The 15,373-nt window shown below is 50.2% G+C and overlaps 1 protein-coding gene across 1 annotated transcript; it reads right to left on the reverse strand.

Annotated features, from left to right (window-relative positions):
• Positions 1-903: 903 nt before the first annotated feature.
• Positions 904-14,335, reverse strand: CCER2 (coiled-coil glutamate rich protein 2). The gene is made up of 6 exons (XM_053268750.1): positions 14,064-14,335; positions 8,502-8,548; positions 6,805-6,898; positions 4,521-4,589; positions 3,399-4,243; positions 904-2,555 (listed from the first exon to the last, which is right to left on the reverse strand). Exons 1-6 carry the CDS (start codon positions 14,110-14,112, stop codon positions 2,472-2,474), a joined length of 1,188 nt encoding a protein of 395 aa, XP_053124725.1. The 5' UTR covers positions 14,113-14,335; the 3' UTR covers positions 904-2,471.
• Between the last annotated feature and the right edge of the window lie 1,038 nt (positions 14,336-15,373).

Genomic DNA, 15,373 nt, shown 5'->3' on the forward strand with positions numbered 1-15,373 from the left:
GTGAGAGAAAGAGAGATTGAGAAGTGAAAGGAACCTTTAAGTTCAAAGTTTTCTCGTTTCTTGCTGGGACGGGTGGATGGAGCTGTGGGAAGGCACCCAAGGACAGGCTGCAGGGAGCCTGAGGCGTCTGCAGAGGAGTCCGAGAGCAGCCTCAAGCTCTGCTCAACAACTTGCTTTGTGGTGGAGGGGGCTGGGGGCCATTCCTCCCAGTGTGTGTGTCTCTTTCTCACTGCCGGTGCAATTGCTCACTGTCTAATAAACCAGTTCTGAAGCTAAGCAGACTCTGTCCTGTAAGTCTGCAAGCAAGGAAGCGGGAATGAACACATTCAGAAGAGTTGAGAGGAGGTCTCCCTGAAGGTGGTGGGACTTCCTTCCAGCTGCCTCCTAGGCCTGGGGGCTTCCACGTCCCCTGAATGCAACAGCCATGCTTGCCCATTCCTGGATGGTCCAGGTGCCCTTCAGCCAGAGGGCCATGAGCAGCTTGCCAGGACAAAGAGATGAAGCTGCCTTTGCTGGAGCCGCCCCCTTGGTCCACCCAGCTCCGCACTGCCATGCTTGTAGGCCGCTGGGAATCTCCTCCAGCCGCCTCCTCGGCAGTGGCAGCTCAAGACCTCCGTGTGATGGAGGCAGGGGAGCATCTTGCCTCCGAGAAGGGGTGCCCCTGGCTTCTGAGATTGCAGCCGGCATGAGCCATTTGCAACTTTGCAACCCAAAAGTGCAAGGGCTGCTACTGCTGTAGAGCAGATCCTGAGGAAACAGAGCGCTCTGGCCACTGCTCCTGCCCCTTTGCTGGCCATCCTGCAGCATGATGGCCTCTGTGCAACCCTGGCTATAGGTTCCTCAGCCTGCCAACTTCGCTCAAGGATCACCAGTTTCTGTTGGCACACATCCACGCAGCCCAGGTTGGTTTGGACTTCACTTTATTGAGTCGGCACCACACAAGGGCTAAAAGCAAACCCTCCCCCTCCCCCTCGGTTGAAATCCAGATACAATACACACGTACAAGTATTCCCTAGCGGAACAGAACCCCCACACGCTACAGTGACTTCTTTCAGAAATTCTGCCTTGCATGGATATCGGTGGAGGCCAGTTACAGAAGAGGAAAGAGGCAGAAGATCCTGTGAACAGTCAGTACAGTGGGTGGAGAGAGAAGCTGGAGGCGCCCAGGGTAATGCGGGGGGGGGGGAAGGATGGGGGCTTACCAACACAACAGTATCTTGTGCCATAGACTTAGTAAAAAAAAATGAGTGCTCTTTAAAAAACGACCCTGCTTTAATAAAAAGGAGCTTTATGTGGGCGAGTGTCTTGCAATACCACCCCTCGTGGCAGTGTTTCCAGGGAGCACCATGTTTAAGGGCTACCTACCTACCCCATTTCTCAAACTTCGGATCATACAATCAAAACCAGAGAGAGATGCTTTCGCTCTTGCGCACAGAAAGCAGGCATGCACAAGAGTAAGGATCCCCCTGCGTCTTGATAGGGTTTGCTGGGCAGGGCAGGGGTGCGCTTCTCTCCCGGAAAGAGGAAAGCTGCTCACACAGACACACCAGGCAGCCTCCTCCGGGCGCATCTCTGCACAGAGTGACTGAGCAATCCAGTCGCACCCAATGCAGAGATGAATGGCAATGACTAGTCCGCAGTGGAAGCTGCAGGAGCCATGGGCAGAGCAATTGCTCATGCAGAGACACTACAGACTCAGTCCTCGGAGGGTGCATTTGTTTTTTTTACACTCCCTGGAACCTTGAGTTACTCCTGGTATGCCGTTTGAGAATTACAGGCCCTCCTTTGGCAAGGACAACATTTCTATTACAGCGATAGGCAAGGTCTGGATTGTGAATTCTCCACCCTGTTAAAGACCCTGGGGCAGGGCTGGTATACAAAATAGCCACAGTGCGGTGCTCATTGGACACAACTGGGGCCACTTAGGTTGGGAACAGGACCCTGAAATTGCCAGGGGACTCAGCACTTTGCAGGAAAGGACATAGGAAGCTGCCTTCTACTGAGTCCATCTTGCTCAGCATTGTCTACACAGACTGGCAGCAGCTTCTCCAAGGCTGTAGGCAGGAATCTCTCTCAGCCCTATCTTGGAGATGCTGCTAGGGAGGCCCCATCCCCTAAAGGGAATATCTTATAGTGCTCACATGTAGTCTCTAATTCAAATGCAAACCAGGGTGGACCCTGCTTAGCAAAAGGGACAATTCATGTTTGCTACCACAAGACCAGCTCTCCTCCCAACAGTGGGAGCAAGTGGAGGGGCCCGGTTTACTCTTACCCCAAGACAAGATGCTGGCAGGGCAGAGAGTTCTAGCAAGGGGAAAGCTCCATTAACAGTCCAAAGCCAAGCTTTAAAGAAAGAGTATGCATAAAACAGAGATTGCATGTGCGGAAGAGAAGCACTGGGTGGGAGGTGGGTTGACGCAATGGTCACTTGCCCCTTCTACCCTACCCAGCCTCCCAGAGGGCAGAAGGGGTTACCCCCTTTTCAGCTCCTGCAGCTTCTCGGCAATTCTTTTCAGCTCATGTTCAATTTCTTCCAGCTTGTCCCGTTCATGGACCTGAGGAGGAGAGAGGTTGTGAGAGCAGGTTAAGAGACAAGCCCCCAGTAGCTGGGCTGGACCAAAGATACTAGTCTGCAGCAACTGGAATTCAGAGGCAAGCTGCCTCTGAACATGGAGGCTTTATTTAGCCAAAGATACACACATCCTCTGCCAAATTGTGTAATCCCCATTTAAAGTCATCTAAGCCGACAGCCATCAGTAAATCCCATAGCAGCAAATCCCATAAATCAATTATGCATTCTGCAAAGATGGGCCCTCCCCAGCTGTCCTGAAGCTCCTGCTAGCTAAACCAATTTAACTGAATGGCTCAACTCCATCATAACCCTCCTTCAACGGGAGCACAGCTCTCAACCCTTCAGAGTTTGGAAACCCTGCAAAGTTTCCAAAAAAGCAGAAGGATGCGGGGTGCTATTTCCAAAGCAGCAGACAATTCTTGTTGCTATCCCAGCCAACAAGGAAAGGTTCTCCTGCATTACAGGGCCTGATTACCTGCCATTGGTCAGCTGCCATATTAGGCAGCCATTGGGACCAATCCAGACATTCTAGAGAAAGGAGCCATTGCAAGTGATGCCCAAAGTACCATCGGAGCAGGTGGACATTTGTTGGGCTGTCCCGGAGAAAATCCTGCACCTTTTAAAAAAGAGTTACCCTTTGGGTCTTCCAAGGCTTACCACCTCCTTCCCCAATGATCCCACCCCAGCACTGATGCTTACTTCTCTCTGCCTCGCTTGTGAGAGCTGCTGGAACCTCAGCACCACAGAACTTCAGTCTTAACCCAAGCAACAAATGTGGGCATGACAAATCTCATTCAACAAATGAGAACCCAGCACAAACACTGACCTCATTCTGAGTGGCTTCCCTTTCGCCTCCACCCTCTTCATGACCATGATGCCTTTTCTTAAGGTCAGGTGGCTGATGGTGGTGTCCTCGGTGCTTCATCTCACCTTCCTCCTCTTCCTCCTCCTCCTCTTCCTCCTGCCATGGCTTCCAGCCTCCATGGAGGTGGTGGACCTGAGCATTGGAGATCTTCACACCCTTTTCTTCCTCTTCAAACTGGGCCGTCTCCTCATCACTGGCCTTCTCAGCCACCCGCTTGGCCAGATTGGGTCTTTTATTCTCTTCTTCCTTCTCATCCTCCCAGTCTTCATGGTGGTGGCCTCCATGGTACCCTCCATGGTGGTACTTCTTGGGCTCCTCTTCAGAGCTGTCATCTTCCTCTTCCTCCTCTAGTCTGAAGTGCCTCTTGACCAATCCATGCCTCTTGCTTTCCCCTTGAAGCATCATTTCCCTGGTCCTTGCTTTTCCAGGGCCTCTCTTCTTGACATGACCAAAGTATTCCTTAGAGGACCACGTCTCTGAGGAGCTCCTCTTCTTCTCCCTTCTTGCCTCATCTTCATCTTCCTCCTCTTCCTCCATCACTTCCTTGGTCTGCTCCTCCACAGCCTCCTCGCGGTTGTCCTCTCCATGGGAGACCTCCTCTTCTTTCACCTTCTCTTCGGTCTTATCTGTCTTCTCATACTCCTTCAAATCCTGCTCCTCTTCTTTCTGCTCCCCCTTTGTCTCCCACGCCTTCTCAGAGGCGGCTTCTCTCTGATGGCTCCTCTTCTTCAGTTCTTCCTGCTCTTTGGCGTCTCCTTCCCAACCATCATGGTTACCATCATGTCCCAAATGATGCTTCACATTTTCTGGAGAGCGGCGGGGGCAAGATTGAGGGAAGGTGGTAAAGTAAGGGTTGCTAGTTCACTGAGCCCCAAATGTTCCCCAGCGGGGTGGGGGGTGACACCCTTCCTCAGAGAATATAGGCTGCCTTTTTTGCACCCGCTGCCCCCCTGCTCTGCTGCTGCAGTGACACTATTTCCCCCCCTACGTTAGGGCCTTCCATCCATGATCCCAGCCCTAGTTTATTCAAAGATATGTCTCCCCTGCTGCAAGGCAGGCAGGCTGGTTGGCCGGCCTGTTTACCTTGGTGTGCAAGTTCTTCCAGCTCCGTCAGCAGGTGCTGGTGATGAAGCATCGCCAGGACTCTTTCATCTGAAACAGACACTTTGTTAACACCCCCACAGGCAATCACAATGGGTACAGAAAAACAAGTTGTACATGCATGCACAATAAAGTGTCCGCTATCCTGCAACAATCTGTCACATAGGCAGAAGAACCCACAACATGCTGCTCCATCCAGAGACCATGGCACGTTGTCCCCACCGTAGCCGTGGGTGCTAGGCCACAGAGAGCGGGTGTATTTTCTTCCTCTTGCTAGTGGCAGTTGCCAGGGAACAGACAGGATTCTGCCTCCCTTTAATGGCAGCCACACTATCACCACCAGAGCAACACAGAGGTTGTAGCATTCTGCCTCCCTCTAGAGGCAGCTGCTAAAAAAACAACACCACAGGAGTGCTGGTGTCCTTTTCCCTTCCTGCCCGTGGTAGTTGCTAGGCAACCCTGAGGCGGTGGTACTCTGCCCCCTCTGGCAGTGGTTCTCAGACCACATTATCTTCTGTGTTCTACCCTCTGAGGTTGGTTGCTAGGCAACAGAGGTGGTGGTCCTGCATCTCCCTCTGGTGGTTGCTAAGCCACACATCCTGTACCGTCTCCTGCTGGCGGTTGCTAGGCAGCAGAGACTGGTAGCAGTAGCGCCATACTACTAGGCCTCAGACTGGTGTGATGCTTGCCCCATCACTGCCACCAGCGGTAGCTAAGCTACCAAGAGGCTTTGACACACCAAAACCTCTAATTAACTCTTTGAAACCCAAGACAACCAACAGGCTCTCCTCCTGACACAGTAGTAGCCTGGCCCTCATCCCCAGAGATGATACCTACCTCTTTACAAATATCAAGGCACTTCCTGCTTGGGTGCTCTTCCCATCATCCCTCCCATTTGCCACAGCAAGTGGAAGAGGAAGGCAGATCAAGCCTAGGAGAGGCAGCAGCTGCATTCTCTTGAGGCCTGGGAGCTTTTAATGGAATACACCCCATTTCTGGCCAAGCACTGGGTAATCATGGGCCCTGGTGGGGTGCTCACTACCCTGTGGCAGATCAGCATGCAGACCAAAAGCCGTTCCGTATTTGCACAAGACTGGGGCCGAGTTGTGTGGAGAATTTGGAGTATTTAAACCAAGACCAGGCCTGGACAGGGAGCTGAAAGAGGTGTGTGAAGGCTTGCAAACACACCTGTGCCTTTACCTGTGGGACTCTGAGTACTAGTTGCAGGGGAGCCACAGCCCGAGAGAGGGCATGCCCTCACCTCTTGCCTGGGGGCTCCCCAGAGGCATCTGGTGGGCCACTGTGTGAAACAGGATGCTGGACTAGATGGGCTTCCTTGGGCCTGATCCAGCAGGGCTGTTCTTATGTTCTCATGGGACAGTTTAGGATACCACCCAAACCCCTTAATGTTGTCAAGACAAGTGCCTGTAAACAGACAAAAGTGGAGCCAGCCAGCCAAATCAACAGACCTTTCACTGGTTACCATGGAACTGCCTCCGTGCATATCAGAGACACCTCTTACTGCTAGTGTTCCCAACCTGTGGTGCTCCAGATGTTGCTCAACTCCAACTCCCATCATCCCCAGCTACAATGTATTGTGGCTGGGGATGATAGGAGTTGTAGGCCAGCAACGTCTGGAGTACCACAGGTAGGGAACCCCTGGCTTATTGTAACCAAACATGAACAACTCTATATAAAATCAAACTAATCCAGATGAATTCTTCACAAGGTGTTCATTCCTCTGTAGTGGAACAAGCCGTCCTACTCCAGGATACAGTTGAGGGAATCATCCCTGAATGCTCCCCAACAAAGAAGGCTCCCTGCAAAGCTAGAACTTATCTCAGTTATGTTTTTATTATTTTTGCAGGGAGTTTATGGGAAAGCAGTAAAAGTTAAGATTCACTATCGAAATCTGAAGTGGTAGATCCCTCTCTCCCACCTCAGGATTCTACCATCTCATTCTGTGGCAAGCTACTTGGGCAGCAGATGGTAGAATGGACTGTAGCAATTCAGGTTGCAGGATCACGTTTTTGAATGCTATCCCATATTCAAGAACTCCCTGCAAGTGGAAAACTAGCACATCAGAGAGTGGGCAAAGCCTGATATTTTAGCTTTCTGCTTGCAGGAAATTTTTACATGGAAGAGTATTCTTTAAAAATGTCATCTGAAGTGGGGTGGTTCATTCCGCCACCTCCTCTGCTGCATGTGCAGGCCAGACCTCACTTTTGCGTCATGAAGCAGCTCTGGGAAACACACCACCACTCACCCTCTCTAAGTATTTTCATGCATTCACTGGTCACTGGAACTGGACTGGGGTGGGAAAGTGTGTCTGCCAGGATTTCAGTGATGCACTTGGTAACCTGGGAAGAAGAAAAGGGAAGAGAGGTGTGCATTGATTGATCAGAATTCAGTCTGAATTAATCAGTATGCTGATGGCACCCAAATCTACTTCTCCATGTCAACATCATCAGGAGATGGCATATCCTCCCTAAATGCCTGCCTGGAAGCAGTAATGGGCTGGATGAGGGAGAATAAACTGAGACTGAACCCAGATAAGACGGAGGTACTTATTGTGTGGGGTCAGAACTCCCGAGACGTTTTTGATCCGCCTGTTCTAGATGGGGGTCACACTTCCCCAAAAGGAACAGGCACACAGTCTGGGAGAGCTTCTGGATTCACAACTCTCCTTGGTATCTCAGGTGGATGTGGTGGCCAGAAGGGCTTCCTGTCAGCTTTGGCTGATACACCAGCTGTGCCCGTTGCTTGAGATGAACGACCTCAAAACAGTGGTACATCTGCTGTTCCTCCAGACTTGACTTCTGCAATGTGCTCTATGTGGGGCTGCCTTTGTACATAGTCCGGGAACTCCAATTGGTACAGAATGCTTCAGCCAGGTTGGTCTCTGGGTCATCTTGCAGAGACCACATCACTCCTTTGCTGATAGAACTACACTGGCTGCCAAAAGGTTTCCAGGCAAAACACAAAGTGCTGGTTATAACCTATAAAGCCCTAAACAGCTTAGGCCCAGGGTATTTAAGAGAATGTCTTCTTCATTATGCCCCACTGCCCACTGAGGTTGTCTGGAGAGCTCCGTCTCCAGTTGCCGCCAGCTTGGCTGGTGGCCATACAGAGACGGACCCTTATCGGTTGCTGCCCCAAGGCTGTGCTCCTTTCTAAAATATGATCCTCCCCATCTCTAACAATTGTTAAGGAGTATTTGAAAACCCACCTCTTCCCCCAAGCTTTTTCAGCTTTTTAGATTTTAAAGTTTTAATCTGTTTTTTACTTTTAGATTGTCTAAATCGTTTTAAGATTTTTGTATATGTTTTAACTTGTTTTATGTTCTTGCTAACTGCCCAGAGAGGAAAGTTTGGGGTAGGGTACAAATTTTGACAAATAAAATAATTCCTGGGTTATCTCTCATGAATTCACTAGTGGCCTAAGGCATGTTAACTCCCTCTTCCCCTCAGGCCCCAGCCCTGCAGTATGGGGATAACACCACTTACTTACCTGCCAACAATTCTATAAGGATTACAACTTAAGTAACATGAAAAAATTAGAGAACTCAGGGGCTATACAAAAGCTAAGTATTATTACAGGGGTTCTCAACTTTGGGTCCCCAGATGATGTTGGACTACAACCAGAGGTGCACCAAGGTAATTTTGGACCCTGGACCTAAAGGCTTTTGGAGCCCCACCCCCTGCTGCAAGTTAAGCATCATCTGCATGCGCGCGCATGCGCACACACACACACACCCTATGACACATGCAGTATTTTTCACACATGGGTTCTTGAGGGCACAAACAACAGCTGAACTCACAAGCATGTAAGAATATAAAACAGACATAAAGAAGATCTGGAGGGCTCCCGGGGGTGTGAAATACAAGACTTCTGCATGGAAGCCCAGGGATAAGAACATCTCCAACTACAGTACCCATCATCCCCAGCCACAATTGTTCTTACCTTTTCATCCTCCTCCGAGAGTTGGGTGGCTAGTGGCAGTGCGTGGGCTGTGGGGGGGAAAAGAATGAGGAAGTCTGATCTCTGTTTGAATCAGTCCGATAGTCAAACATAACTAGATCTCTGTAGCATAGGAGGGCGATAAATATCCACGCCCAACAGTGCCAAGTTTACTTGTTTTGTAAATATTTATCCCACCCTTCTTCCCCAGAGCTCATAGGCATGCACAGAGGCCAGAGTCTTCTCCCACTCTGCCTTCCCTGCCCCACCCCCTCCCAGCATCACTTGAAGGTCCCTCAGTTCTTTGCAAAGCACACTGGTCTCCCTGCAGGGCACCATCTTTTGAAACCTCCGTGAGCTGCTCTTAAGGTTTTTCTCTTGTTACTCTAGCCCCATTCGTGTACACAGCCCTCTCCAGAGTAATACAAACCAAGAGGTGAGTCTCTGCCCTGAGGAGCTTACCATTCAGAGCACAAAAAGAGTCGGACAAGGCCGTGCTTTTGAAAAGCAGCCTCATCCATTGTGCAGGATGAGAGACTTTTGTATTCTCTCAGACGGAGGCTTATGGCCTGCCCAGGTGTGGCAGTGTGCTCCCCTGCCATGCTCTGCTACTGCTCCATTAATTCTGCCAAAGCTTGGCCTATTAAAATTGCATGGGACACAGCTGTTCACAGAAGCTTAAAAAGGACTCCTATTGTGCCCGGGAGGTTCGCGGCATTGTTAATCATGGTACAGCATGTTCAAACAATTGTCTTGTGAGGAAAAGCTGCACTGCTGGCTGGCATCTCACAAAGACTTTTCCCTTTTCTTTTTGAAACAACTTTGCAAAGCTGATTGCTCTTTATTGGGGAGGAAGGACCACTTCTGTTTCTAACAAGAAAAATAATTCAGTTCAGACTTTTAAATAGATTTACAGATGAACCAGCAAACCACCAACTGGCATGTGGCCGCCATTACCAGCAAAAGAATCAAACAATCAACACTTCAAGGATGGGGAACTCAATAATGTGGAGGCAGGAAAAGAAAGAGAAAAACCTTATGGATGCTATTTGAGGCGACTAAGAGAAGACGTGATCGAGGTGTATAAAATTATGCATGGAGCAGAGAGAGTGGACAGAAAGAAATTGCCCTCCCTCTCTCACAACACTAGAACCAGGGGTCATCGCATGAAATGGATGGCTGGGAAATTTAGAACCGACAAGAGGAAGCACTTTTTCACACAGCGCATAATCAATCTATGGAATTCTTTGCCACGGGATGTAGTGATGGCCACTAGCTTGAATGGCTTTCAACAAATTCATGGCGGACAGGTCTATCAATGGCTACTAGTCTGGTGGCTATAAGCCACCTCCAGCCTCAGAGGCAAGTTGCCTCTGAATACCAGTTGCAGGGGAGCAACAGCAGCAGGAGAGAGGGCATGACCTCACCACTTCCTGGGGCTTTTCAGAGGCATCTGGTGGGCTGCTGTGTGAAACAGGATGCTGGACTAGATAGGCTTCTTTGGGCCTGATCCAGCAGGGCTGTTCTTATCTTATCTGGTCTGAGGAGAGGAGAGCTGGGTCTGGCAATAGCAAACATGATTTGTCCCCTTAGCTAAGCAGGGTCTACCTTGGTTGCTTATGAATGGGAGATGATGTGTCAGCACTGTAAGATCCCTTAGGGGATGGGGCCACTCTGGGAAGAGCAGTAAAGTTCCAAGTTCCCTCCCTGGCAGCCTCTCCAAGATAGGGCTGAGAGAGATTCCTGTCTGCAGCCTTGGAGAAGCCGCTGCCAGTCTGTGAAGACAATACTGAGCTAGGTGGACCAAAGGTCTAAAGGCAGCTTCCTATGTTCCTAAGAAAAAGCATTAAAGGGACAAACAGTCTGTACAGCTGACATAGCCAAGAAATAATATCATGCAGAGTAAAATGAATCCAATTCAATGAAACTTTTCACATGGCAAATCTGGCATTTTATTTATTTATTTATTTATTTATTTATTTATTTATTTAGGAGTGCAATGCATTACATAACCTTTAGAACCATATGGGCACTTTCATTAGGCCCCTTTGCAGATGGAGTTGCCAGCTTTTGGTGGGGTCTTGCTCTTGTGCATTTAACAACTGCATGATAATGCAGAGATTAAGCCTGTGAATCTTTCCCTGCTGTGTAGAGAAACTGAAGAGGTAAAACAGTTTCGTGGGCTAAGTATCTGCAGACCAGGCTGCTCTTCAAAGCACAGGGGAAGGGCCAGCAGAACGTTGGCACTTTTGCAGGTGAAGTTTAGCTGCAATGTAAGCAGATGGAGGTTTTTCTAGAAATCAACCATCTGGTTGGTTTTGTGAGCTTTTGAAAATGTGTCTCTCTTACTTGTCCCCCCCCCCCCCCCATCTCACCAGATTTGAGAGAAACTGCAAACCTGCAGCATTAGCTTTAAAGCAAAACCTCAGCTGACTGTTAGAGAGTTGCAGGTGGGGAATGGGAAGTGTGTGGGACCACCTGGGCTTGCAAAGCTCTTGGCAAGCAGTCTCCAGGGGATGATTCAGCCTGCCACCTGCAACAAGCCAGACACACACAGAGAGCCTAATGGCTCCAGAAGAGAGACTCGTGCTCAGGTGCTCAGGTGTGCTGTGCCTTCATCTTGCATAAGACCATTACATAACTCTGGATGCAGCACAACAAGCCAGACAGAGGCAGACGTGGACCCATTGATTAGGTTAAGGCTGATAAAGCAGCCTTCTCTCCTCTCCCGATAAAACATTAAAAAAAATATTATCCTAAACTTGCTAGCACTACATTGTTTTTTTCCTTTTTAAAGATGAGGGTGGGATTTAGTTCCTATGTCCTTATTCTGTTCATGGCCCCAGACACAGGTTGAATGAGGAATTGGAAATCAGATCTCTACACCCCCCAAAAGAGCCTCTGGTTCACCCCAAATCATATGAGCAGGAATCTGTCCCCTATGGCTACTGCAAACTAGTGTCTGGTCTAGAACAAGAGTCCCCAACCTTGGGACCAGTGTCCCCTCTAACAGGGATTCCCAGATGTTGTTGACTACAACTCCCATAATTCCCAGCCAAAGGCCATCGTAACTGGGGATGCTGGGAGTTGTAGTCGGCAACATCTGGAATTCCTTGTTAGAGGGAATGCTGTTTACAACATCTGGAGGAACCCAGGTTGGGATCCACTAGTCTAGAGCATTACCCAATCTAACATTTCCCTGGACTAGCCAGAAAAGTGGGCCATATTATTTGAGCTTTCATCACACTCTGCAGCTTCTAAAATAAGGTTCCCTTCAAAACTAGCTGCATGGGCAGGACCTAGTTTAGAAGGGGAATCTCTTACTCACGCATGTGCTCACACATGTAGTCTCCCATTCAAATGCAAACCAGGGTGGACCCTGCCTAGCAAAGGGGACATCTCATACTTGCTACCACAAGGCCGGTTCTGCTCTCCTTCCCTCCAACCAAAAAGGTCCCTCAGGAAGGAAGGGAGGGTACATCGTTCAGTGACAAAGCAATGGATAAGTCTTGGGTTCAGTCCAGTCACCCGAGACTCTGGATAAAACTCCAACCACCAGATTCTCTCAAAGCAGACCTTACTGGGACAAAATTTCATGCCACCAGACCTTGTTCCTAATCCTCCAGGCAAGAAGCAACAGACTAGAAGATCCAGGAGGGCAGGGAGAGGACCACTTTCCTGGTCTCTGTGGCAGTGATGAAGGTGCAAATTCAAAAGGTGCTCTCCATGACAGCCCCCAGCCCCAGCCCTGCCCACCCCAACAGCCAGAGAAACCAAGAAGTACCAGCACTCCGTCCCTGCCCCCCCACACACACACACTCTGCTCAGTGGACCGCAGCAGCACAGCAGAGGTTATCCTACAGACCAAGGGCTGCAGTGGTGAAGGCATTGTTCATTCTTTATATCATGTTGCCAACCATCACGGACAGAGCAGGAACCAAGGACCTTCGTTTCAACCCTGCCTGGTGTGGTCCATTGCAAGTGCTTCGATACAGTAACCTTTGTGTTGTGTCCTTGCATACTGCTCAAGACTAATTTTTTTTTAAAATACACTTATCCATCTTTGGGTAATGAGCATCTGTTTTGTAGAATGCTTTCCCAGGAAACCTTGACCTGCACTCAACCCTCACCCCACTCTCAAGCAAGTTTTATGGCTGAGCTGTGCTGTGAATTGGAGTATCTTTTGGACAAATGAAGGCACTAAACTCTGTTCAGTGCACCACAACCCACCCACCCACTCCTCGCTGGCCACTTTTGATAAAGCTCTCTGGCTGGATCCCAAACCCTTCATGCTTCCAAGGGATATTTTATTTTTATTTTTTTTTAATTTTTATTCTTTACATTTTATATCCTGCTCTTCCTCCAAGGAGCCCAGAGCGGTGTACTACATGAGCTTCTCTTTCACAACAACCCTGTGAAGTAGGTTAGGCAGAGAGAGAAGTGACTGGCCCAGAGTTACCCAGCAAGCATCATGGTTGAATGGGGATTTGAACTCGGGTCTCCCCATTCCTAGTCCATGCCACACCAAAAGTGATCTTGTTAACTGATAAATGCTTTGGAACTAGTTTCTGATGTAGCCTAGAAATCTGTTTAGAATTTTTAAGAGTTGCCACTGGATAAACCTAAGCCCCTGGGCACAGGGAGTTCTTAATCTTTGGACTCCATTCACCAGCCAAAGGATGACCCTGAGAACTTGCTGTCCAGGGTACTGAAATCCTTCGATTACTTCTGCAGAGGTTTGGGATTCCTTCCAGGTTTTTAGACCGTAGCTTTGTGCTGCATTTCCCAGGCACAATTCTGCCCTCCAGGGGAAAGAAAAGAGCTTACGATTTAATAGGGTCATTGTTGCAAGCAGGACCTGTCCCCTTAGCTAAGCAGGGTCCACCCTGGTTGCATATGAATGGGAGACTTGATGTGTCAGCACTGGAAGAGATTCCCCTTAGTAGGGGATGGAGCCGCTCTGGGAAGAGCAGAAGGTTCCAGGTTCCCTCCCTGGCAGCATCTCCATGATAGGGCTGAGAGAGATTCCTGCCTGCAACCTGGGAGAAGCCGCTGCCAGTCTGTGAAGACAATACTGAGCTAGATAGACCCAGGGTCTGACTCAGTATATGGCAGCTTCCTATGTTCCTATGTCTTTACCAAGTGATATTTAAGCACATTTGCAGGTACCAGACGTTGGGGAGTCTCTTCCATCGAGGGTAAGACTATGCTACAGACTTCAAAAGGCTGAGCATTACCTCCCCCAAACACCTTGCCTGAGCCTGACCTGCTGTCACCCCAAGAAGAAAGTGAACTTTGGGGAGGAGGAGAACTATGATGCCGGCGTCAGCTAAGAAACCCACCCACCCCCTCAAATCGGAAACTTGAGCTGACTGCACGGCAGGGGGTGGAGAGTGGGGACTTCCGAACTCGTCTTGGACTCGGAACATCTGGCTGATGGGGAAGGGGCGGGAGAGAGGCAGGCTCCCTTCACTGCTGGCGGCGAGCCCCTTCCCCGGCGGCGGAAGGAGCCAGCGGGTCCTCCTGCCCGCAGGTACCAGCCTGGCCCGCCTCCGGCAGACTTACCTTGGAAGAGGAAGAGAAGCCCAAGCCAGGCTCCCTTGGAAAGCAGCATCGCTCGGCTGCCCAAGAGGCTGCAGCTCCGCTGGGTCTTTCTGGGGCGGGGAGAAGCAGCCCAGGCAGGTCGGAGGGCAGCCGGGAAGGGACGAGCTCCCGCGGGGGGAAACGTCCTTGGCTGCTGAAGGGCGCCGGACTTCTTTGTGTGTCGTCCGCACAAGACCGTCGGAGCTGCAGCTGCCTCGGAGCCCGTCCGGGGGGGATTTTAAATAGGAGCAGCCAGGCTGGGGAGGAAGTGATGTCAGCTGCTCCCAGCAGGAGCCAGCCGGGGCGGGGGCGGGAGGGTTTCCTTACCGGCTACAGGCACGAGAGAGAGGGAGGGCGAGGCTACTCTGCCCGTGCGCGGGTCCTCATCTCACGGGTGTGCTCCTTTCTGCACTATCTCCAGCTGGAGACCAAAGCAGAGAGGAGCTTCCTATGCGAAGCTAGAAATATGACTTGGAGAGGAGAGCTGGTCTGGTGGTAGCCAGCAGGACTTGTCCCCATAGCTAAGCAGGGTCTGCCCTGGTTGCATTGGGATGGGAGACTCCATGTGTGAGCACTGGAAGATAGTCCCCTCCAGGGATGGAGCCGAGCTGGGAAGAGCATTAGAAGGTTCCAAATTCGCTCCCTGGCAGCATCTCCAAGATACAGTAGGGCTGAGAGACACTCCTGCCTGCAACCTTGGAGAAGCCGCTGCCAGTCTGTGAAGACAATACTGAACTAGTATAGGACCAATGGTCTGACTCAGTATATGGCAGCTTCCTATGTTCCTATGACCCTCCTTCAACTAAAGAGGGAGCAACTCTGGAAAGAGGTTTTAGGGCAGGGGAGGCGCTTGCTTTCTGGGATGCTTCACCGGCAAAAAGCAAACCAACCCACCCCAGACTATGAAAACCAAACAGGGCCACTGGACTCGTTGGATAAATCGTGCACATGAAACCGAGTTAGGAATCAGACCCCCCAGCCAGCTCCTAATATGAATGTGTATTCAGAAGTGAGTCCCACTGAGTTCAATGGGGCTGATCCCCAACAGTGTATAGATGGGCTGCCCAGGGCAGGAGTGACTTGAAAGAGAAATCCCATTGAACTCCGAGAGGCTGGCTTCCAAACACGCTTGTGTGGTGGTGTCCGGCTTTCATGGGCTGCAAGCATCATCAGGTATCTAGCTCAGGGCTCCGTTTCTAAGCTTCTTTCAGGGCAACTTGGAGGTGGTTTCGCTGTGCGTGCAGAGTAGCATTTTTAAACGTTGGTATATGGACAGCCAGGAAAACAGACCA

This window comes from Hemicordylus capensis, chromosome 7 (genome assembly GCF_027244095.1).
Source record: "Hemicordylus capensis ecotype Gifberg chromosome 7, rHemCap1.1.pri, whole genome shotgun sequence".
NCBI lineage: Eukaryota > Metazoa > Chordata > Lepidosauria > Squamata > Cordylidae > Hemicordylus > Hemicordylus capensis.